Here is a 22,215-nt window from a genome sequence, read left to right as displayed (position 1 = left end):
TGTTTGAGGGCCCTCCACTTATACTGCCGGCTGCCTCTGGTCTGCGGCATACGGGCCGCAACGAGGTAGATTGATATGTACACTACTCAAATGTTATCCAATACACCGAGCGGACTGTGTATGTCTGTGCAATGTCGTCGAAGCGAGGAATGTTGCGACTGCTTTTGGTGGTCAATGAGTCCGAGACAAAGGAGGCGCGGCTTGGCGCCTGAGGCTTCCATCTGGCCCGACTTCACTCCTCATGTACACTATACATTCCCGAATTACGATCTTCCCTCACTGTCGTTGCACAAGCACCCGCCTCTCTTTGTAGTCGATGATGCTGAGCTAGCACCTCCCAACCTCCTCTACCAAAGTGGCCCCGCAGTCCACACATCGGCGCAACCTCTCGAGTTCATGTGACTACCTCCAAGTCCCCCTGCGACGCCGCGCGCCGAACGACAAAATGGGCAGAGAAGGCGAAGACGAGCTCCTTCTCCGCGAGCAATCCCAGCCTCTGACTCACCATGTTGACGCCGCCCATGACGCCGAGGACGAAGGCCGACCGAGCAGCGTGAGCACGACGAGCCTCGTCTTTGATCACTTGAGTGACGAGGCGACGCTCAATGGGAAAGAGGGGGTGTATGAAATGCCGCCGTATCGGGACGGGAGCGGGAAAGGAAGAGACGACATGGAGTTGGAGGAGCAGGTTGCTTGGAAGCGGGATGCGCGACCTGCGGACAAGAAGACGCGGACGGTGTTCTATGTGCTCATTGCCATCGGGCTGGTGGGATGGGTTGCTGCGCTGTTGATGTTCATCGCGCAGGGCAGACATCACCTTAACGCTGCTCGGCCACATGATCCGCATGCGACGACATCGTATGGGCATGGCAAACGCGTGACGCTGGATCAAGTGTTGGACGGCGATTGGAGGGCTAAGACTGCGGAGATTCGGTGGATCCGGGGACCGCAAGGGGAGGATGGGTTGCTATTGGAGAGTGGAGGCCGCGAAGGCCGGGATTATCTGGTTGTTGAAGACGTGAGGTATCGGGGCGACAGCATCGAGGTGCAAAAGGAGCATTCGAAGACGCTGATGAAGAGCGGACTGTTCAACGTCGATGACTCGCAGAGCATTTGGGCGGACGAGACCTGGCCGAATGCACAGCACACAAAGGTGTTGGTCCGCAGTGATTGGGAGCCCAACTTCCGCCACAGCGGGACGGGGTTGTACTGGATCTTTGATGTCGCGACCCAGAAGGCGGAGCCCCTTGACCCACGACACCCGAATCGCCGCGTTCAGATTGCTTCTTGGAGTCCAAAGGGGGATGCGGTGGTCTTTACTCGGGACAACAACATGTTCATTCGCCGCCTGGATTCCCAGCAAGTTACGCCTATCACCAACGACGGCGGTGCGGAGCTCTTCTATGGCGTGCCTGATTGGGTCTACGAAGAAGAAGTCTTCGCCAGTGATACCGCGACTTGGTGGTCCGGGGATGGAAAATTCATTGCATTCCTGCGCACCGACGAAAGCCAGGTGCCGGAGTTCCCTGTCTCATTCTACTTCCACCGCCCTTCTGGAAAGCAACCAAAGCCGGGTGAAGAGAACTACCCCGAGATCAAGTGGATCAAATACCCCAAAGCTGGAGCGCCGATGAGTGTGGTCAATCTCCAGATCTACGATGTGGACAAGGGCGAGACGTTCGCCGTCCCGATCGACGGCGACTTTGAGGATCACGATCGGCTCATTACGGAGGTATTGTGGGCTGGTGAGACTGGAAAGCTGTTGATTCGTTCCACTAATCGGGAGTCTGATTCTCTTAAAATGATCTTGATTGATGCCCGGCGGCGGACAGGGAGGACTGTCCGGGAACGGGATGTGCAGGCATTGGACGGCGGTTGGTTCGAGATATCGGAGAGCACGACCTATGTGCCCGCCGATCCAGCCAATGGCCGAGACCAGGAGGGATACATTGACACTGTCATCTTGGACGGCTACGACCACTTGGCCTACTTTACTCCTCTTGACAGCCCGGATCCGAAGATGCTAACTGAAGGCAAATGGGAGGTCGTCAACGCTCCATCAAAGGTTGCACTCGATCAGAACTTGGTGTATTTCCGAGCAACCAAGGATGGCAGTACACAACGACACATCTACTCTGTCGACATTCACGACGGCCCGAAAAGCATCAAAGCCGTGACCGACACGAATGAGATTGCCTTTTACGACGCTTCGTTCAGCACATCTGGATCTTTTGCGCTCCTTACGAACCAAGGACCTGGCATTCCATGGCAAAAGGTGCAATCCACACCCACCAACCACATCGATAACATCGACATCAGCATCGAGAACAACACGCGGCTGCACGAACTGGCGAAGAAGACGCTACTGCCGATTGAAATCTACGGCACGATCAACGTCGACGGCTTCGATTTGAACTATGTCGAAAGACGGCCGCCGCATTTCGACGACTCCGGCAAGACCCAGTATCCCGTCCTCTTCTACCTTTACAACGGCCCAAATGCCCAAGAAGTGCAACGTAAATTCCAAATCACCTTCCAATCCTACGTCGCAAGCACTCTCGGGTACATTGTCGTCACCGTCGACGGCCGCGGCACGGGTTTCATGGGCCGCAAACACCGTACCATCATCCGGGGCAATCTGGGATACTGGGAAGCGCACGACCAAATCGCCGCGGCGAAGATATGGGGCGAGAAGAAGTACGTCGACGCCGAGCGCGTGGCCATCTGGGGCTGGAGCTACGGCGGCTTCATGACGCTGAAAGTGCTCGAAGCGGACGCGGGCCAGACCTTCCACTACGGCATGGCCGTCGCGCCCGTGACGGACTGGCGCTACTACGACTCCATCTACACGGAGCGCTACATGCACACGCCGCAGCACAATCCCACGGGCTACCAGAACGCCAGCATCTCCAATGTGACGGCGCTGAGCCAGAATGTCAAGTTTTTGGTGATGCACGGCGCGAGCGACGACAATGTGCATTTCCAGAATACGCTGAGCTTGCTGGACAAGTTGGATAAGAAGGGGGTGCGGAATTACGATGTGCACGTTTTCCCGGATTCGGACCATTCGATCTACTTTCATGGCGCGAATGCTGTCGTTTATCATAGTAAGTTGGTTCTTGAGTGGATGAGTGGATTTGAGGATGTGCGGATGCTGATTGTGTGCAGAACTTAGCGATTGGCTTGTTAATGCTTTCAATGGGGAGTGGTTGAAGACTGATCGGCCGGAACCGATTGTGACTGGGTTGGATGGTCTCGAGGGATTGGGTTGAGGAAGAAGCAGTGGACATACTTCAAGCTCTATGGCACCAACAAATGGCCACAGAACCTGCCATGGCTTTGCTGCTTCGCCACGTTACAGACAGAAGGCACCCGCGTCGAGTCTACGTGGTGCGCTTAATCCAGCGATATGGAAGAGCAATCTGTCAGCGGAAGCTCATGAAACATTGACGAGAAAAGAAGCGTTGTGCTCCAAGAAAGGCACGCCCCTACCACGTATCTGAAATGTCATAATCTACACACTGTCATGCGTCTTCGTCTGCGACTTTTAGCCGTCTCACTTGTGGTCACGCCCACGTGACTAGGCGATATGAGCGAAAATAAGGTTCCGGCTGCTCCCGCCCAAGAAACCGAATTCACGCTTCATGCAATCGACTGCCTTTCCTCTCCTCGTCGACCTTTCACTGTTGCGAGGGGCTTCCACACTCCGCCGCCTTTCATTCCCTCTCTCTTACGACTTGGCGCCTTGTCGCAAACACCGAGTTGCACTCGCGCGCGATATCCTTCCACCTCCTGGTCATCACCTTCATCCCGAGCGCACCATTTCTCAGTGGCAGATTTTCACCACCATCCCTACCCATCCACTGACGCATGAGTCTGTCTCGATTGCAGCCGGCAAGTTGCGACCAGAGTCGCTTCCGTAGCAGGGAATCCCTCACACCAGCCAACTTCCTCCACCAGTCACGCGAGCAGTCGCAAAGCCGTTAGCCACACCTCGTTCACCCCCACGATCCCTCCACGAACCCAACCCCGAACCCCCGACACACCACAATCATGTTCTTCGTCAAATCCCTCGAGCACCGCATAGACCTGCACCCCTCCTTCTTCAACAGCGAAGCCACGCGGTACATTGAGCAAAAGCTCTTCCAGGATGTCGAAGGCACCAACACCGGCACGATGATGATCATCGCCGTCATCGGCATTGACGAGATCAGCGAGCCCAAGGTCGCGCCGGGCACGGGCTTCGCGCAATTCAACGTCGCGTATCGCGCGGTCGTGTGGCGGCCGTTTCGTGGGGAAGTGGTCGATGGCGAGGTCAGCAGTGTGGTGAACAATGGCTTCTTTGTGGATGTTGGGGGGTTGAGTGTGTTTGTGAGCAAGGCGGTGAGTAATAATCAACAAAAGTAAGGGTGGGAGATTTTCGATCGGCATGCTAAACGGGCTGTGATTGCTCGCAGATGATTCCGCCGTCGATGAAGTACAACGCCGAGGACTCGACGCCGAACTTTTCTGACGCGGAAGGTATGACGGTGCAGCGGAACTCTCAGGTCCGGCTACGCATCAAGGGCATTCGCGGCGAGCTGGGCCAGATGTTTGCCATTGGTAGTATTCGGGAGGACTATCTGGGGTGAGTTGGACGTTGCTTCGATCGCAAGCGAAGAGATGCTAACAGACATCCCAGAACCCTCATGCAATGAACATGGCTATTCGAATCCACGCCTTGCTCGAGTCGGAAGGACCAGGCATACCTTTCGCTATGGCGGCTGTACAATGATTTGTGGTTGTGTTGAATTAGCGCGGCGTTGTTGTTTTGTGCACTGGACTGCGGAAAGTCAAAGATACCCAATAAACGAACGAAATGGAATCGCTTGCATTCCCAGATGTGGCACCACTCGCTCTTGATGCATAGAGACGTTGAAAAAGATCCAATTCGTACGTGAACATATCTATGCATGCCCTGGCCGTCCGCCCCGCTTCATGCATTCTAATAGAGACCGACTCATCCATACCCCTACGCCATCGCTCAAATAAACTGTGACGATCAAAGGAAGCTCGCCCTCACCCTTCAGCAGCAACACCCACGCCCAGCCAGCGGTCCAGGTACACGCAATTCTCCGCATTCACCGGCCCGCCCGTCCCACAAAGATGGAACACAGGACACTGTCCACACGGCATTTCGGTGATTGCATTACCCCGCCGTCTCGCCGCATCTTCTTCCGGGCCTTCGCCAACAGGACGGAACTTGACGCCGCGCACGCTGCGGTACCCGCCGTTCACCTTCTCCAACTTCCCATCCCAGAGGAGGACGTTGAGGACGTTTTGCACCTCGTCGACGGTGAGGAGTTGCGCCTTGCCCGCGCGAATGATGTTGTTGCTGGTGATGTACTCGTGGATCGAGGCGGCGGTTTGGTACTCGTGGCCGGCGGGGAAGGGTTGTTGCGTGCTTGCCATGCTTTCGATTTCCGCTTCGGAGGCGTGTCTGTGCACGCGGTGTTTGCGGGCGGGAGGGGCGTCTTCGATGTCGATGGGCTGGGTTGCGTCTCGTTTTCGCTTTTTCGCTTTGGCTGCGTCCGTTACGCCCTCTGTGGTTGCTGCTGGGATGTCGTGGTCGCGGACGAGGACGGGTGATGCTTCTTTCTTGATTCGCTTTTTCCTCTCCTCTACCCAACTCGTTTGCCGGACGTGGAAGACAATCAGGTTGCTCAGCTCATCGATCAATCCTTGATCTAGGTCGCCCTTGTCGTAGAAACTCCCGCCGGTAAGCTCATCACTCGGCGCAAGATGGAACAGAATATAATGCTTCTGCGCAGGCGACTTGACATTCGTAACGCTCTTGATGAGTCTCATATTCGCCATCTGGCCGAGCATTTTCGCCATCGACTTGCCATCCTTGATCCCAGTGCGAGTCTTCAAGTTGCGGATCCAAATGCCCTGTTCGTGAGCTTCCTCAATGTGCTGGTACACGCGGCGCTGCTCGTCGCTCAGACTCTGCATTTTGGCGGCGGCATCGCGCGGCCGCAGGGCCCAGCACGTGCCGGTCTTGTTTTTGAGCGGGATGAAGAGGCCGAGATTGCACAGCTCCTGGATGAGCGGGAGCAGTTTGCGCGCATCCTGGACGTGGATGAGGGGTTTGAAGTCGGTGCAGAGGGCCAGCAGGGAGTCCTGGGTGAAGGTTTTCTTGTAGCGCTCGCCGGAGGTGAAGGCGTCTTTGCTGCAGATGTCGTAGAGCGCTTCGCCGAGTTCCGACTCGGGCGCTTTGGACTCTGCCATTTTGGAGTCGTGGGTTGATGTCGGTGTTACCGAGTAATCATTCCTGCTTTGGGGAGTGTGATTTCCGGCGTTGTGACTGGAGGTGAAGTGAGGTTCGTTGTTCATTCAAAAATTTAGGACGGTAAAGCCACATCAAGCTGCGAGTGGCGGCGTACAGCTTAGGTAATCACATGCAGCCTGAGCCCAACAGCTACACCTTATGGTGATAATGAAATGATGCTGCCTTTGATCAGGCTGTCTTCCATGAAGTAATCTTGACATGCGCCATGGTAGCATCACTCTCTGCCTCCAGCATGAAACCAAATCCGTCTACGCACACCAAACGCCCAGGCTATGCGGAAAGTACTATAATTCTTCCACAACCCTGCCATGCGCACTATAGCTCCTCGTCAGCGTCCACCGCCATCTCATCCCCTCCTCCATACCCATTCGTCCGGCCCAAGCCATTGCCATTCAACTTCAGACCCGCGCCGTCGAACTCCTTGCTCGGCACACTCGCTTCCTTGTCGATCATCTGCCGGCTCACGCTCACAATGTTGTCCTCGATGAGCTCCTGCCCGACCTGTTCGATGTGCTTCTTCGGATCCACCTTGCCCACATAGCGCGTCTTCAGCTGCTCCTTCGTGAGCTCCGTCTCTTCCTTCACCCGCTTCTCGTATCCCTCGGCCAAGCTGACCAGCTTCTCAAGATTCGCTTGGTTCCTTGTGCCTTCGGTGGCAAAGTCCGGCATGGTAAGCGCCTCAGTCCACACGGTCTTGTGGAGGTTCATGAGCATTGCCTCCTCCAATGCCGATTTCCGGTATCCGATGCCGATGCTGTAGTAGTGACGATTGAGTCCGTGAATCAGCGCCTGTATGCTGGGTTTGTTCAGGTGGCCGAGATTGCTCGTCGTTTGTCGGGGTTCTTGTCCGAGCATAAGAGTCTGAGGATTGATGAGACGGAATGCATCGATCACGACTTTGCCTTTGACGGACTGGATGGGATCGATGACGACGGCCACGGCGCGGGGAGTGAGCTGTTCGAAGGATTGTTGGGTGTTGATGTCGACGGAGGAGAGCCAGCAGCCAAATCCGGGATGAGAGTGATACCAGCCGACGACTGTTTCTGGTCTAGTAGGAAGAGTTAGCACAGGTCGTCACAACGGCATGCGCTTGCATGAGCCCACCTGTTTGTTTGCTTCAACATATCCATCATCTTGGTCTGAAACACCGGGTCCACCGCCTCGACCGACACTCCCGTTCCTGATTGTGGCATCGCGAACACGTCCACCACTCTCACTGTGTAGTCATCCACGAATTCTCCCAGCATGAGACCCATCACTTCCATCGGTACGCCTGCACGGCCGTGTCGAAGCATTTTGAGTAGGGCGAGGGAGGAGATGTAGACGGTTTCGGCGTTGTCGATGATGTTGGTGTCCTGGAATGCAGTCCTTGGTTAGCACATGGAACGGCAGATTGCTCGATTAGAGAACATTTTTCGCAGTCAGTATCGTATGCACGAGAAAGTTTAGAATCGGCGGAGGCGCGGTACGACGAGTCGATGTCTCCGGGAAGCTGAGACGTGCTCTTCTGGGGGTGCTGGGGCCATCACGTGGATCTGTAATTGCTCGTTTGCGTTTTGGCGGCATAGCGATGATACGATGTGATGATGCGGAGAGCGGCCGCTGGCAAAGTCATGCATGTAGTGTGTTGTGCAGATCGACTGATGAGTGCAAGAAAGAGCAAGGACCGGGGGGCCAGCGTTCGCGAAAGCTGATGGAAAGGCAGTTGCCTGCCCTGGGAGAGCATCCGCGAGTCGACCGGTTTGAACTTGTGGCAATCGCAGGCTGTTGAACACGGGGGATCATGGCTGGATATTTCTTACCTGCGGAGCTCCTCCTCCCCCTCCACCACCCATGCCTTGGGCGGCTTGCAGCATTCTTGAGAGTCGGTCCATGTTGAGCTGTGATGTGAAGGGTAGATGGGCAGCGACGATGAGGTCGTGAGGCGAGGCAATCAAGCAAGCAGGCTCAGGTGGGCGTTGTCGATGAGAAGACCAGTCGGAAGAAGAAGGATGTGTGGAAGTGTCCGATCGGACGAGCGATGGTGGGAGATGGTTGAAATGGTGGATGAGAGCGAAAGGTGAAGGCGACAACAGCACGCGCAAGACGTAGGAGCTTCGGGGGTGTCTGCCAAGCCCGCCCGCAGAGCCGCATGTTCACCGCCTCCGCGGCAGAATTCTCCAGCCCTGCGCCGGTGCACTCGCCAGCTTCCACCCTCTTCCTTTCATACTCCTCCACCCCTCCCCTTCTGCTTGACAATCTCCCTCCCGCAGACCATGCTCACGGTCGAGGCCACCTCCGCGTATTGATGATCGTTGCTCCAACCACATCACAATTCAACAGCGAAGGACCTGGTCTGTCTCACCCTCCTTCACCATCCCACACCTCCACCATGTCCGGCTCTCAAAGCGCCCTCGCGCCTCTCGACGGCCCCGGCGCAGGCATCAATGCCCCCTCCTCCCAACCCAAGAAAGTCGCCTACTTCTACGACAGCGATGTGGGCAACTACGCCTACAACGCCGGCCATCCCATGAAGCCCCATCGCATTCGAATGGCACACAGCCTAATTATGAATTACGGCTTGTACAAGAAACTCGAGGTCTACCGCGCCAAACCCGCCACGCGCCACGAAATGACACAGTTCCACACCGACGAGTACGTCGACTTTCTGCAGCGCGTCACTCCCGACAACATGGACAACTTTGCCAAGGAACAAGGCAAATACAATGTCGGGGACGACTGCCCGGTCTTCGACGGCTTGTTTGAATTTTGTGGGATCAGTGCCGGAGGCAGCATGGAGGGTGCGGCTCGGTTGAATCGAAAGAAATGCGACGTTGCTGTCAATTGGGCCGGCGGCTTGCATCACGCGAAAAAGAGCGAGGCCAGCGGCTTTTGCTACATCAATGGTTGGTCTCTTCTCCCACTGCAACTCCATCCGCGCCGATTGCTGACGTGACTTTTACAGACATTGTCCTCGGAATCATCGAACTCCTCCGCTTCCACGCTCGTGTCCTCTACATCGACATCGACGTCCATCACGGCGACGGCGTCGAAGAGGCATTCTACTCCACCGATCGCGTCATGACTGTCTCCTTTCACAAATACGGTGAATACTTCCCTGGAACTGGCGAACTGCGCGACATTGGCGTGGGCAACGGCAAACACTACTCGGTCAACTTCCCTCTACGCGACGGCATTGACGATAAGAGCTACAAGGGCATCTTCGAGCCGGTGATACAATGGACGATGGACTATTACAGGCCGGAAGCTGTTGTGCTCCAGTGCGGAGGTGACAGCCTGAGCGGGGATCGACTGGGGTGTTTCAATCTGAGCATGAAAGGCCACGCCAACTGTGTCAACTTTGTCAAGCAATTCAATCTTCCCACCCTCGTCCTCGGCGGCGGAGGATACACCATGCGTAATGTTGCGCGCACGTGGGCGTACGAGACGGGCCGGCTGGTGGATATGGACATGGGCACCGACTTGCCATTCACGGACTACTACGAATACTACGCCCCCGACTTCGAACTCGATGTGCGCCCGAGCAATATGGACAATGCAAACTCCCCCGAGTACTTGGAGAGGATTCGAAACCAAGTCTTTGAGAACTTGAAGCGCACGACTCAAGCCGCGCCCTCGGTGCAGATGCAAGATGTGCCTCGCGGGCCTATGGGTATGGAGGGAACTCTGGACGAGGAAGAAGACCAGCTGGACGATGAGGAAGCAGACCTCGAGGAGAGCAAAGATCGCCGCTACACGCAACGCCTGTGGGACAAGAAGGTCGAGCGCGATGATGAATTCTCCGATTCCGACGATGAGGAGATTGCGGAGGCGAATGGGGTGAGAAAACAACCAAATCGGCCGAAGCGTCGTGGTATCATGGACTACCAAAACCCATACGCGCCGCCGATGGAGGGTGGAAGTGGAGTAAATACTCCAATGGCCGAAGATGCACGAAGCGTCAACGGCGATGCGGAGGACGAGGATGGTGGTGCGGATGGCATGCAGCTTGACGGTGCTGCGGAGGTGCAGGCTGCAAACGCGGCAGTGGCAGAGGAGATCATCGCGGCGAAAGCAAAGAGCCCAACCCCGACGGCTGCCGCCGAGACAAAGGTGGAAGAAGCGAGTAACGTTGGCGTGGCAGGTGACGAAAACGCCGCAGGCGACAGCATGGACGTCGATCCCGTGGAGGCGGCTGCTCCAGAGCCCGCGACGGAGCCTACTCAAGCACCGCCTCAGGTTTCGACTCCTCCCAAGTCTCCGGCAGACGCTCCGCCAGCGACGGAAGCACCGGGTGTGACGGGTCAAATGGCTCCCAACAGCACAGCTGGCGCTGATGTCGAGATGAGCGAGGACGCCGCCAAGGAGAGGGAGGAAGGGGTGATGGAGAGGAACGCGGAGGACGTGACTGCGGAGGCTGCCACGGAGAAGGCGAGTGGGGATGATGGCGTTGCTGGAGCGGAGTAGCATCCATGATCCGAGGGCAGCGTCTGCCTTCTCATGGTCTTTGGTTCTAGCGCGGAGTTCAGGTGTGCAATTTTCAAGGCAGCAAGAGACGAGGGTACTGTGTGCAGCATTACGTCAAATCGGTACGCGTGTTCTTTGCTTCCTCGTCTCATATCGTCTGACGCCATGGGTTGCATCCCGCAAACACCTACGTGTCCAGGGCCACGGCAGCGACAGTACCTTAGTAAGGCCTTCTCACAGCACGGCCGGCCGCCGAGAACGAGCATATCGGCCGCCACTTCTAGCAGCCTTGACACTCGACCCAAAAGTCACCTAGTCGGCCAATCGCCAGCTCTCGCTTTGCAACAGCAGGCCGTCCCATCAGCAGCAACACCCGCTTAGCAAGCCCAGCAAGCTTTCGGACCCGGGAGAGATGGCGCGTCCTCGTACGACCTCGTTTGGAAGGCTCCCGTTTATCAGACGTGAAGTCGGCGGCCGGGGTACGGAGTTGGGCTGAACCGGCTTTCGGATTCGGAGTTGGTCGTCGGGGTCCAGACCTTGGCTGTCGTAGCGAGTCTTAAATACTACATCAGGCGGTCATGGCGGCGAATGGCCTCTGCTCATTATGAGTCTTTGTTGTACTGTTCTTCAGCGAGTTGGGATGCCATTGGACTAAGACCGAGTGACTCAGAGAGGAATATTCTCGCTTTCACGTGACCTCCGAGCCTGCGCAGACCATGATTTGAATCAACGACAACCCGTTCACAGGCATCAGAGATTAATTTTGCCAACTCACGCGGCCTCGCTGCCTAATTACGCGTCCGGAGTCTGAAGACAACTGATATACAACGCATCGCACGCGCCTAGCAGCGAATGGCAGGCCAAATGGAACCCATCATAGCGGACGAAAAGCTTCTACACGCCACCGAGAAAGAGACCGCGGCGCGAACGACTCCTATCTCGTCGAAGAAATCCTACGGAGATGTGGCGGTGGAAATCGAAAGCGACTCGCCCACACCGGATGGAGCGAAGTCGGACGACAAAGACGGCAAGGCTGAGGGCGAAGGGAAGAAGAGTGAGGGCAGTTTCAAGGACTATCTCGTATGCTTTCACATGGGCCCCGTGATTCAATACCGTACTGACTCTATTATCAGCGCATCTTCACCTACGCAGACCGATTTGAAAAATTCCTGTTCGCCTCCGCTATGCTCCTGTCCATCATCAGTGGCATCATCCTCCCGCTGATGACCATCATCTTCGGCTCCTTCACCGCAAAGTTCAACGACTTCGCAAAGGGCAACAGCAGTGCCCAGGCCTTCCGCAATGAAGTAGATCACCTTTGCCTTTACTTCATTTACCTTTTCATCGCCCGACTCGTCATCGTGTACTTCGCCAACACAGCCGTGAGCATCGCGGCCATCCGGACAACGGCTGCTATTCGAAAAGCGTTTTTCGACTCGACCATCAGACAAGAAGTCTGGTACTTCGACGGCGAAGGCATCGGCTCCATCAGCTCGCAGGTTACTACAAACGGGAACCGCATCAACCAGGGCATCGCCGAGAAGCTGGCCACAATCGTGCAAGGCATCAGCTTGTTCTTCAGCGCCTTCATCGTCGCGCTTGCCCGGCAATGGGAGCTCACGCTCATCCTCATGACGATCATCCCCGTCATCTTCGTCGTTACCGGTGGCTGCATCACTTACGACGCCAAATACGAGGCCCAAATCACGAGCCTTTACAGTCAGGCGTCCGTTATCGCCCAGGACGCGATCAGCTCGATCAAAACCGTCCATGCATTCTGGGCGAGCGAGAAGATTGCGAAGAAGTACGACTACTACCTCGAAGCGGCCCACAAAGTCGGCAATAAGAAGTCTCCGGTGTATGGGATTCTTTTCTCCGTGGAGTACTTCCTGGTCCTCGCGGCGACTGCGTTGGCATTTTGGGAGGGCTTCCGACTCTATCTCGATGGGACAATCCCAAATGTGGGCATCGTCCTCAACGTCGTCCTCGCAATCACTATCGGAGCGACTGCGATGTCTTCGATCGCACCACAATTCCAGTCGATTACCAACGCCGCCTCCTCAGCCCACGAACTGTTCTCCGTCATCGACAAGGAGACCAAGCTCGATCCTCTCTCCACAGAAGGCAAGCAGCCCAGCACGTGTGAGGGAAACATCGAAATCCGAAATCTCCACTTTGCATACCCTTCGCGGCCTTCAGCGCAGATTCTCCACGGTCTGAACCTCTCAATCCCTGCAGGGAAGACTACTGCGCTCGTGGGTGCCAGCGGTTGCGGGAAATCGACTCTAGTCGGATTGCTCGAGCGATGGTACGTGCCGGGATCTGGTGAGATCCTCTTAGATGGGATGGACATTTCCGAGTACAACGTCGGTTGGCTACGGAGTAACATCCGACTTGTGCAACAAGAGCCAGTTCTTTTCAGCGGGACCGTCTTCCAAAATGTCGCCAAAGGCTTCATTGGGTCGCAGATCGATCTTCCGTTTGAGAAACAGCAGGAGCTGGTGGTGGAGGCCTGCAGATCGAGCAATGCACACGACTTCATTGAAGCTCTTCCGGAGGGCTACGACACCCAGGTTGGCGAGCGAGCATCCATGCTGAGCGGCGGGCAACGACAACGAATCGCTATCGCTCGCAGCATCATAAGTAACCCCAAGGTGTTACTTCTTGATGAGGCAACTAGCGCGCTCGACCCTAGAGCAGAGGGAATCGTACAAGATGCTCTGAATCGCGTCTCGGTCAACAAGACAACGCTCGTGATCGCACATAAGCTTGCGACTGTCCGTGCTGCGGATAACATTGTCGTCATGTCTTACGGCGAGGTCCTCGAAGAAGGCTCCCATCGTGAACTCATGGAGCGAGGTGGCCACTACGCCGCACTCGTCAATGCACAGAATCTAGGCGGGAACAGCGCAGACCAGCAGCCCGACTTCAACATCGAGGAGGCGGACGTCGCCCGGCAGCAGAGTCTGGCTCTATCAAGGACGAAAACGGGCGCTCACGCCTCTACCTTGGAAGATGAAGTCAAGAAGCTTACTAAAGGCACCGTCAACTACTCCCTGATCCGCTGTGTTTTCCTCATGCTCGGGGAGCAAAAGGGACTCACTCTCAACTTCATCATCGCCACCGTTGCGTCGTTCATCTCTGGATGGACCTACATTGCCCAGGCGGTAGGCTGAATACCTTTCTCGACTGCACTGTCGATCCCAATTGTATCCATGCTAACGACAAGACTCTAGCTTTTGTTCTCGCGATTGATTCATGTCTTCACGCTCCCGAGACACGAGGCGCGAGAGCAGGCAGACTTCTACTCTCTGATGTTCTTCGTTGTCGCCCTGGCCAACTTCTTTGCGTACTTTGGCCTGGGGTGGGCGGTCAACACGGTAAAATCGACATCTTCAAGGTCTTCCATCAACCATTGCTGACAAGAACATAGATTGCTCAAGTCGTCACTCACCGCTATCGCAACGAGATGTTTACGAAGATACTGTCGCTAGATCAAGCCTTCTTCGACCGGCCAGAGAATGCTTCCGGAGCCCTGGCTTCAAAGCTGTCCTCCGTCCCCAACGCACTCCTGGAGCTCATGTCCGCCAACATCTTCCTGATCCTCATTGTTCTCGTCAACCTCGTCTCCTCCGTCATCCTTGCAATCGCCTACGGCTGGAAACTCGGGCTTGTCGTCGTCTTCGGCGGTCTGCCACTGCTGGTCGGATCCGGCTACGTCAAAATCCGCGTGGACCAGAAGTTGGAAGCAGAATCTGGTGACCGCTTCGCAGATAGCGCTGCCCTGGCCACCGAAGCTGTGACGTCCGTGCGGACCGTTGCCTCGCTCACCCTGGAGCGAAGGATGTACCAAGAATACTCGGACTCTCTCGATCGCATCGTGGCCACGACGAGTCGAAGCTTCATGTTGACCATGGTGCCGTACGCCCTGTCACAGTCCCTCGAGTTCCTGGTGATGGCGTTGGGCTTTTGGTATGGCTCGCGACTGATTGCGAGTGGCGAGTACACCGTCACGCAGTTCTTCGTCATCTTCATTGCCGTTGTGTTTGGCGGGCAAGCTGCAGGGCAATTCTTCGGCTATACCACGTCGATCTCGAAGGCTACAGTCGCGGCGAACTACATCTTGTGGTTGCGGACACTCACGCCGACCATCAAGGAAGACGAGCAGAACAGCGGCATTGGACCTTCGGGAGACGGCTCGGTCGAGTTCCAGAACGTTGATTTCAGTTATCAACAACGTGGCGCAGCGCGAGTGTTGAAAGACATCTCATTTGAGGTAAGTGGCGGCCCCATTGCACCGTACTGACCAGAAGGCAAGACACGCTGACGAATAAACTACCACAGATCAAGAAAGGATCTTATTCGGCCTTCTGTGGACCGAGTGGCTGCGGGAAGTCGACTGTAATCTCCCTCCTCGAGCGCTTCTACGATCCGGTGTCTGGACACATTTCCTTGAATGGGGACAAAATTGCCAACATGTCTCCCCGACTCTACCGCAATCATCTTTCCCTAGTCCAACAAGAGCCGACTCTATACCCGTGGTCAGTCCGCGAGAACATCGCCCTAGGACTCGAATACGAGCCGTCGGACGAGGAGGTTCTCGACGCATGTCGACAAGCCAACGCACACGAGTTCGTGACTTCTCTACCGGAGGGCATGAACACGTCTTGCGGCGCGAAGGGTCTACAGTTCTCTGGTGGCCAGCGACAACGGATAGCGATTGCTAGGGCATTGATCCGCAAACCGAGACTGTTACTCCTCGACGAAGCCACGTCTGCTCTCGATACTCATTCGGAACGGATAGTGCAGGCTACCCTAGACGAAGCTGCTGCGAGCCGGACGACGATTGCGGTCGCTCACAGACTCAGCACGATCCGCCACGCCGATGTGATTTTTGTTTTTGCTGACGGTATGTCCCCATCCCCCTCCTACCTTGCCGCGCGAAAAGCTCGCCGAGGAGAAGTTCCACTTGCTGACGGCTCTGGCATTTTCATAGGGAGAATTGCCGAAATGGGCACGCACGAGGAGTTGCAGCGGTTAAAAGGAAGATACTACGAAATGTGCATTGCGCAGTCGTTGGATCGGGCGTAGGGCCTTGCATTACGGCGTGATGATTGTTTAAAGCGATAGATAAATCAGGGCTAGATGTACCATCTCCCTTCGAATCAGCCTTACCAGGCCTTGTACTTTGTTCAGGACCTGCTGTGCTGGATATTCGATATCTGTGAGAAGCGCCAGGCAGTCAGCGATTCGAAGGGAGGGAACTACTTCTTCTAGCACGTAGCCTCCAGACTAGATGTATCATCTCCCTTACAATCAGCCTTACAGTCAGCCTTGCACGCTATTCAGGACCTGCTGTACTAGATATTTGATATCTACGAGAAGCGCCAGGCCGTCAGCGAACGGAAGGGGTGAACCACTTCTTCTAGTACTTAGTCTACGGACTAGATGGACTATCTCCGATATGATTAACCTGAACAAGCTGCGCACTGGATTCAGGGAGCGCTCTACAAAACACATTCAACGTTGGAGAGAAGCGCCAGGCCGTCAGAACGGCATCAACGCGTCCGGCGGTGTCAAGTCCGGCCGTGTTACGGCGGACTGCAAGGGTGATGAGGCTAGACGCTAAGCTTCATTTGGCGTCCTCGGCGCCTCGTTTCGCCGTACGGCGGGCTATATCTTTAGGTTGTGCGTATCATTGACGTCGCCTCAACTATGCGTGCCTTCCAATTCCATTGTTATAAATGTGCCCACGCCCACCCCGGTGCTCTTGCAACTACCCATCCGCTTCACTCCACGCCAATAGCTATCGCCTATCCTCGGCTATTTGTCGCTTCTCTCTTCAGCTGCTTGGAAGCAGTGCTTGCGATTAGCTTCCAACCCTGGCCTTACCTTAGCCTTGCGATACACGAGAGCCTCCTTTCCATCCACAGCGCCATCACCAATAAGCTCTACCCACACCATGGCCTCCAAAGGATTCCCCTCAACCATGAGAGCCTGGCAATTCAGCAGCACAGCCGGCGGCCTCGACAAAAACCTCACCCTCAACCCCTCCGCCCCACTCCCCACCCCGAAACCCACCCAACACCTCATCCGCGTGCTCGCCATGGCCTTCAACCCCGTCGACTACAAAGTCTGCGAAGTGCAGTTCATCAACCGCCTCGCCGTCACCAAACCGGCAATCCCCGGTCTCGACGTCGCAGGCCGGATCGTGAAACCCGCCGCGGGATCGGATCTGCAAGAAGGCCAGCTGGTTTTCGGCGTGGCGGCCACGTCGGCGATTGCAGGAGGTGCATTGGCCGAGTATGCGGTCGTCAATGATGCGCGCTCAGTCGCCGCCCCGGCTGGCCTCTCGCCCCTCCATGCAGCCTCCATCCCCATTGCAGGCCTCACAGCGTACCAAACCATCGTCCCCTACGTCAAACCGGGGTCGCGCGTCTTTGTCAACGGCGGTTCAGGCGGCGTGGGCATCTTCAGCATCCAAATTGCGAAAGCGGTCGGATGCCACGTCGTCGCCACCTGCTCCACGCCCAACGTAGAGCTGTGCAAGTCGCTTGGCGCGGACGAAGTCATCGACTACAAGAAGGGCCCTGTCCTCGAGGCACTGAAGAAGCAGCATCCGCCATTCGACCACATCGTCGACAATGTTGGAGGGAACTATGAGCTTTTCTGGCGCGCGCACGAGTACTCGCAGCCCACGGCGCGGTATGTGTACGTGGGCGGCACGCCGTCGCTGTCGTTTGCGATGTTTATGGTGAAGGCGAAGTTTTGGCCGGGCTTCCTGGGGGGCGGGAAGAGGGCTTATCAGGGCATATTCGCGCAACAGCGCCCAGAGGAGCTGAGGCAGATCGGAGAGTGGATCGTGGAGGGCAAGATCAAGCCGGTGATTGATTCCAAGGTGCCGTTTGCCGAGGCGCCGACGGGAGTGACGAAGCAGAAGAGTGGGCGGGCGAGGGGCAAGATTGTGGTGGACGTTGCGCTTGAAGGGGAAAAGTGAGGCTTGCCGCGCTCCGAAATGTTCTAATAGCAAACCTTGAAGCTGCGTGGGACAGGTATATCCCGAAGAATAGACAGGAAGAAATCGAGGTGATTTGACAGCCGAGTCCTCGCTCGTCTCTCTCAACACTGATGAGATCTACACTACACTAACAGTACAATCCGATTCACCCCCTTTCACCCCTCAAAGTCCCTCCTCCGAAGGGAAACTGCTTCTCTCGCGTGCGCAACCCGTGGCGCAAATCTCGAATCAACAAGTAAGCAAGCAAGACGCCATGTTCTTTTCCCCGTAATCCAACAGTCCCTCAACGATAGAAAAGAAACCACAACGTCAACGAACAATGCAAGAGGGTATTAGTCTGATGATAACTCTTCCTCCCAGATACCCAATTCAAAAAAGAATAAACAAGAAGGAATTAATTAGTGGGTGGTAAGAATATGCACACCGAAAGAAAGGAGAGCAGACAAAATTCACACCACCTCCTCCTCGGCCCACCCGGGCAAAGGCATGCCCGACCCCTCACTCGACACGCCCAGCCCAAACGCCCCCGCGCCGCCGAACCCGCCAATCCCGGAGCCCAACCCGCTCAGCGCGCCTGTCGGCTGCTGCTGCTGCGGGTGATGAGCCTGCAGCGAGAAAGCGGGCAGCGAGACGGTGCGGCTGTGCAGGTTCGCGGCTTTGGAGTGCTGCGATTCGGAGGCGGCGCTGGGGCGGTCGTAGGGGTTGTAGGCTGCGCCGGGGGAGGTGGAGGCGCCGAGGCCGTTGGTGAGGTGCATGCTTTGGTGGGTTGCGTGGGTGATGGGGTGATGGGGGGAGGGGTCGAGGTTGGTGGGGCGCTGCTGGGCGTTGGCGGAGTTGTAGAAGGTGGAGGGGTGGTGATTTACGCGCTCGGCGCCGTAGGACTGCGAGGCAAAGTCATCTTGCTGTTGTTGGCGCTGGTCGGCGGCTGCTTGTTGCGCGTTTTGATGCGAGGCGGCGAGGTAGAGTGTGAGAGGGTTGTTGTTGCCATGGTTGAGGAAAGTAGAGGCGGTCGGCCCGTTGAGGGGGTTGTACGATCCGTTCGCTGCGCCGGAGCTGGCGGGAGAGATTGAGCTCTGTGCCCGGCTCTGCTGCAGAGCGGTGGGCGACGGCGACGACACGCTGTTGTCTTGTCCCTGCTGACCTTGCTGCTGCTGCTGTTGCTGTTGAAATTGCTGCTGGCTGAGGACTTGCCTCGGGGGGTTCCCACATCTGTCCTTGCCAAAGTTGACCTTGAACCGTTTGTACTCTTCCTTGCCTCGCACGGCCTCGATGGCCTTGATGGCATTGGCAATATTGGTGAAGTTGACAAACGCGCAACTCTTCTCTCGCAGAGTATTGACCAGCTCGATTTCGCCATACTCCTGGAAATCCTGCCTCAGCCGCTCCTCTGTCCAAGCTTCGTCGAGATTACCGATGTACACGTTTCGCGACGCGCCTCCAGACACGGCAAGAGCGATGGCAGGTGGCAAGCCGCCGGAATGCTTGCCCCAGCCAATCTTGAGACGGCGGTTGTGGATCATCAAGCCCTGCAAATTGCTCAGTGCATAAAAGGAAGCGGCGGACGTGGGATCGATAAAGGTGACGAAGCAAATGTGCTTATCCGGAATGTAGCGAATATGATGCAACAGGCCGCCGCGGACCACGTTGCAAATCTCCTCGATGGTGGTCTCGGGATGGATGTTGCCCAAGTAGACAGTTCTGTTGCCCAAGTTATTCACGCCACCAGCTGTTGTCGCCACAGCGGCCGCGGCAACGGATTGCTGCGCAAGAGCGTTGGTGATGAGATCACGATCAGCACCGTTCAAAACATGCGCATAGCCCGGAGCGATGCCGAGATACTGCGCGGCATTCTGCTGCTGAGTCTTGGACACATAGGCGCATCGATCTTTGCCGTAGTAGACTCGACGCGGCGGTTGCCATTTCGGATCCTGAGGAAGCTGCGACACAGCCTTGACCGCGTTCCCAATCGACAAAAAGTGCACAAAGCCAATGGCCTTTTCTCGAACCAGCTTGACGGTGTCAATCTGGCCAAATTTGCTCAGGTCCTCGCGCAGCTCATCCTCGGTCATATCTTCCGGGAGGTTGCCGAGATAAACATTACGCGATGCGCCGGATTGCTGGACGGCAAGGGCGACAGACGTCGGCACGGAAGATGGCTTGCCCCAGCCAATCTTGATATCCTGGCCTTTGATGGAGAGCTTCTTCAAGATGGCATCGGAGTGAAAGTGAGTGGCCGAGCTGCCGTCCAGAAACGAGATGAAGGCGCAGTTCTTGTCGCTCAGAATGCGGACAGACTCGATGGGGCCGCTTCGAACGTGGCCGAGCAATTCCTCCGCGCTGGTATCGGCAGGAATGTTGCCCAAGTAGACGGTGCGACTCGTCCCCGTAGCATAGGCAGGAGCCATCTGCATGGGAGCACCGTAGCCGCCCATGTTGCCGGGACCCATGGGGCTGAACGCGGTTGCAGTGGGAGAGGCGAGCCCTCCGAAATACGTCGGGGGGCTGTATGCAGTGGGAGAAGCGAGGCTTTGGTAGAGATTCGGGGAGAGTGCAGCGGGTTGTTGGAAGTAGTTGGGGTGGTTGTTGCGCGCGGCAGAAGGGTGAGGTGCAAAGGAGGAGAAGGACTGGAATTGGGAGGGCTGGAAGGTGGTGGGAGAGCCGGGCTGGAAGGGGCTACCCATGAGAAGGCCGGAAGGAAGCAATGGGGTAAAGCTCATGTCGACACCAGCCTGGGGCGAATGCAGATCAACATTATAGGGGTTGGGTGGCATTTGTCTGGTGGTATTGATGGGTTGTATGTTGTTGCCTCTCGAGGGCTGTTTCTCGGCGTAGCCGCTGAAGGAGGATTTAGGGGCGTGCGAAGGGGCAAAGTTGGACCCAGCATTATCATTGCTCAGGGGAGATCTGGCGGCGAAAGATTGGGAGAAGCGATGGTGGCCCAGGGAAGGGATGGGGTCATTGTTTTGCATGCCCAGCATGTGCGGTGGCAGCGTCATGCTGTCCCGCGGGTTGGCTGAAAGCGTGGCCACGGTGGATGTGGGTGGGGTCCGGGTCCGAAGAGGCCGGACGAGAGAGGAGGGTGGTGGATGGGTAAGGATGGGTCGAGGGGGTAAAAGGCAGGAGCGACGAAGGAATGGATTCTAGGAGAAGGTTAGTGACAAGCTACCAGAGGTGAGGGAGATATGCTCACAACACGTCAGGACCAGGTTGGTGAGGGCTGGCAGCAGACGATACACAAAGAGAGTCAACGAATGTGAAGCAGCAGTGTCAAGAAGGGAATGAAAGCAGAGGCGAAGAGAAGGAAAGCGAAGGAGGGAAAAAAAAAAGAGCGACGACAGCAAGGCGGGAAGGGGAGTCGAGGGAGAGCGGATGGATGCAGGTGGAGGGAAAGAAAGAGAGGTGAAGGCGTCTGGGGGGCCATCCCATGCCAACAGGAGCCGGGAGATTAACTTGCCCAAAAGGGGAGGCGGCCTTCTAGAAGATTGCCGGCTGGGGTTTAGTCGGGCAATCGACAGGCCGGAAGGCTATTCCGAGTGGACGGGGATGGGTAGAGGGAATAGGAGAAGATGGCGATCACAACATGCGATGGAGGCGGCACGTTGGCGATGGCATCGGGCGGGTTGCAGGAGACGAGGTAGTGCAAGGCATCGCAGAGCAAGAGGGAAGTCGGAGAGTCGGAGCTCCTTCGCATCCTCCTGCTCCCTCCATTCGCCTGTTCCTGCAGCAAAATCGCGCTAGTCCAAAGTATATTTCCGCCTCAGCTCGTGCGGAGAATGGGGACTGTTGAGAGGGAGTGGGTGGTTTTGGTCGGTATTCCTGTAGCAAGGCGGGACAGCATCGCACATGAGTAACGCGGCGTGACTTTCGTGCGTCCAACCTCACCCTTCGCATTCGCTTCGACTTCTACTTCCATCTGCCACCGCCTGGTTGCACCACCACGCCCCCTGTTGGACGCGAGATGTTGAGCCACTTGGCAGCCATCGCTTGATCGCTCCCTCTCACTCCCGACTCACTACCGATGCATGCATCCATCCTCCTACATCTTCTGCCCTTATCTCCTGGATCATGCACGCTCCTCTTCCTCTATCTCATCATACGTGACTCGAAGTTTAGCATAGCGTGAGCACGTCCCGCTCCTGTACTGCTTACTCCAACCCGTCAAGATGGCATGCGAGATCTCTCCTACTGCACGACGGAATGCACATGCCACCCATCGCCTTCATCCTCACGCGTCCAACCCCGTTGCGGAGTCAGTGTTGAAGCATGCGCGGTAGGTTCACGTCGGGCCAGGTACCTGCGCCGATCCTCGGCCATCTTGCCCCGCGGCATCGGCAATTGTTGCATTGGCAGCACTTCACCTCCATCTGTGAGAACTCCCGTCATTACAAATCTTCTCCGTTTGTGTTTTCTGCCTTCCTCT

General features: G+C 56.4%; 8 protein-coding genes across 8 annotated transcripts; 5 read left to right on the top strand and 3 right to left on the bottom strand.

Moving 5' to 3' along the window:
- The first annotated feature begins 171 nt into the window (after positions 1-171).
- BDY17DRAFT_269290 (dipeptidyl peptidase IV N-terminal region-domain-containing protein) lies at positions 172-3,531 on the top strand. Its single transcript, XM_033731932.1, has 2 exons — positions 172-3,107; positions 3,169-3,531. The coding sequence occupies exons 1-2, from the start codon at positions 446-448 to the stop codon at positions 3,270-3,272; spliced, it is 2,766 nt and encodes a 921-aa protein (XP_033587954.1). The 5' UTR covers positions 172-445; the 3' UTR covers positions 3,273-3,531.
- Positions 3,532-3,677: 146 nt separating this feature from the next.
- On the top strand, positions 3,678-4,978 carry BDY17DRAFT_301248 (uncharacterized protein). Its single transcript, XM_033734205.1, has 3 exons — positions 3,678-4,383; positions 4,458-4,627; positions 4,682-4,978. Exons 1-3 carry the CDS (start codon positions 4,054-4,056, stop codon positions 4,695-4,697), a joined length of 516 nt encoding a protein of 171 aa, XP_033587953.1. The 5' UTR covers positions 3,678-4,053; the 3' UTR covers positions 4,698-4,978.
- BDY17DRAFT_301246 (RNA polymerase Rpc34) lies at positions 4,909-6,364 on the bottom strand. The gene has a single exon (XM_033734204.1). The coding sequence runs from the start codon at positions 6,268-6,270 to the stop codon at positions 5,059-5,061; it is 1,212 nt and encodes a 403-aa protein (XP_033587952.1). The 5' UTR covers positions 6,271-6,364; the 3' UTR covers positions 4,909-5,058.
- A 25-nt stretch (positions 6,365-6,389) lies between these two features.
- Positions 6,390-8,382, bottom strand: BDY17DRAFT_301243 (proteasome regulatory particle subunit). The gene is made up of 3 exons (XM_033734203.1): positions 8,134-8,382; positions 7,436-7,686; positions 6,390-7,379 (listed from the first exon to the last, which is right to left on the bottom strand). Exons 1-3 carry the CDS (start codon positions 8,203-8,205, stop codon positions 6,647-6,649), a joined length of 1,056 nt encoding a protein of 351 aa, XP_033587951.1. The 5' UTR covers positions 8,206-8,382; the 3' UTR covers positions 6,390-6,646.
- A 458-nt stretch (positions 8,383-8,840) lies between these two features.
- BDY17DRAFT_253779 (uncharacterized protein) lies at positions 8,841-10,777 on the top strand (the record flags this gene model as incomplete). The annotated part of the gene is made up of 2 exons (XM_033731373.1): positions 8,841-9,216; positions 9,276-10,777. 2 exons carry the CDS (start codon positions 8,841-8,843, stop codon positions 10,775-10,777), a joined length of 1,878 nt encoding a protein of 625 aa, XP_033587950.1.
- Positions 10,778-11,641: 864 nt separating this feature from the next.
- On the top strand, positions 11,642-15,868 carry BDY17DRAFT_312093 (ATP-binding cassette, subfamily B, member 1; the record flags this gene model as incomplete). The annotated part of the gene is made up of 5 exons (XM_033735598.1): positions 11,642-11,857; positions 11,911-13,944; positions 14,014-14,157; positions 14,211-15,053; positions 15,122-15,868. The coding sequence occupies 5 exons, from the start codon at positions 11,642-11,644 to the stop codon at positions 15,866-15,868; spliced, it is 3,984 nt and encodes a 1,327-aa protein (XP_033587949.1).
- Positions 15,869-16,491: 623 nt separating this feature from the next.
- BDY17DRAFT_301235 (putative zinc-type alcohol dehydrogenase-like protein C16A3.02c) lies at positions 16,492-17,865 on the top strand. The gene has a single exon (XM_033734202.1). The coding sequence runs from the start codon at positions 16,740-16,742 to the stop codon at positions 17,772-17,774; it is 1,035 nt and encodes a 344-aa protein (XP_033587948.1). The 5' UTR covers positions 16,492-16,739; the 3' UTR covers positions 17,775-17,865.
- On the bottom strand, positions 17,866-21,200 carry BDY17DRAFT_283789 (uncharacterized protein). The gene is made up of 2 exons (XM_033732086.1): positions 20,986-21,200; positions 17,866-20,935 (listed from the first exon to the last, which is right to left on the bottom strand). Exon 2 carries the CDS (start codon positions 20,789-20,791, stop codon positions 18,245-18,247), a length of 2,547 nt encoding a protein of 848 aa, XP_033587947.1. The 5' UTR covers positions 20,792-20,935; positions 20,986-21,200; the 3' UTR covers positions 17,866-18,244.
- Positions 21,201-22,215: the final 1,015 nt, after the last annotated feature.

Source organism: Neohortaea acidophila, assembly GCF_010093505.1.
Source record: "Neohortaea acidophila strain CBS 113389 unplaced genomic scaffold BDY17scaffold_8, whole genome shotgun sequence".
NCBI lineage: Eukaryota > Fungi > Ascomycota > Dothideomycetes > Mycosphaerellales > Teratosphaeriaceae > Neohortaea > Neohortaea acidophila.
The sequence above is the reverse complement of the archived record's forward strand: the minus strand, read 5'-3'. Positions and strand labels throughout refer to the sequence as shown.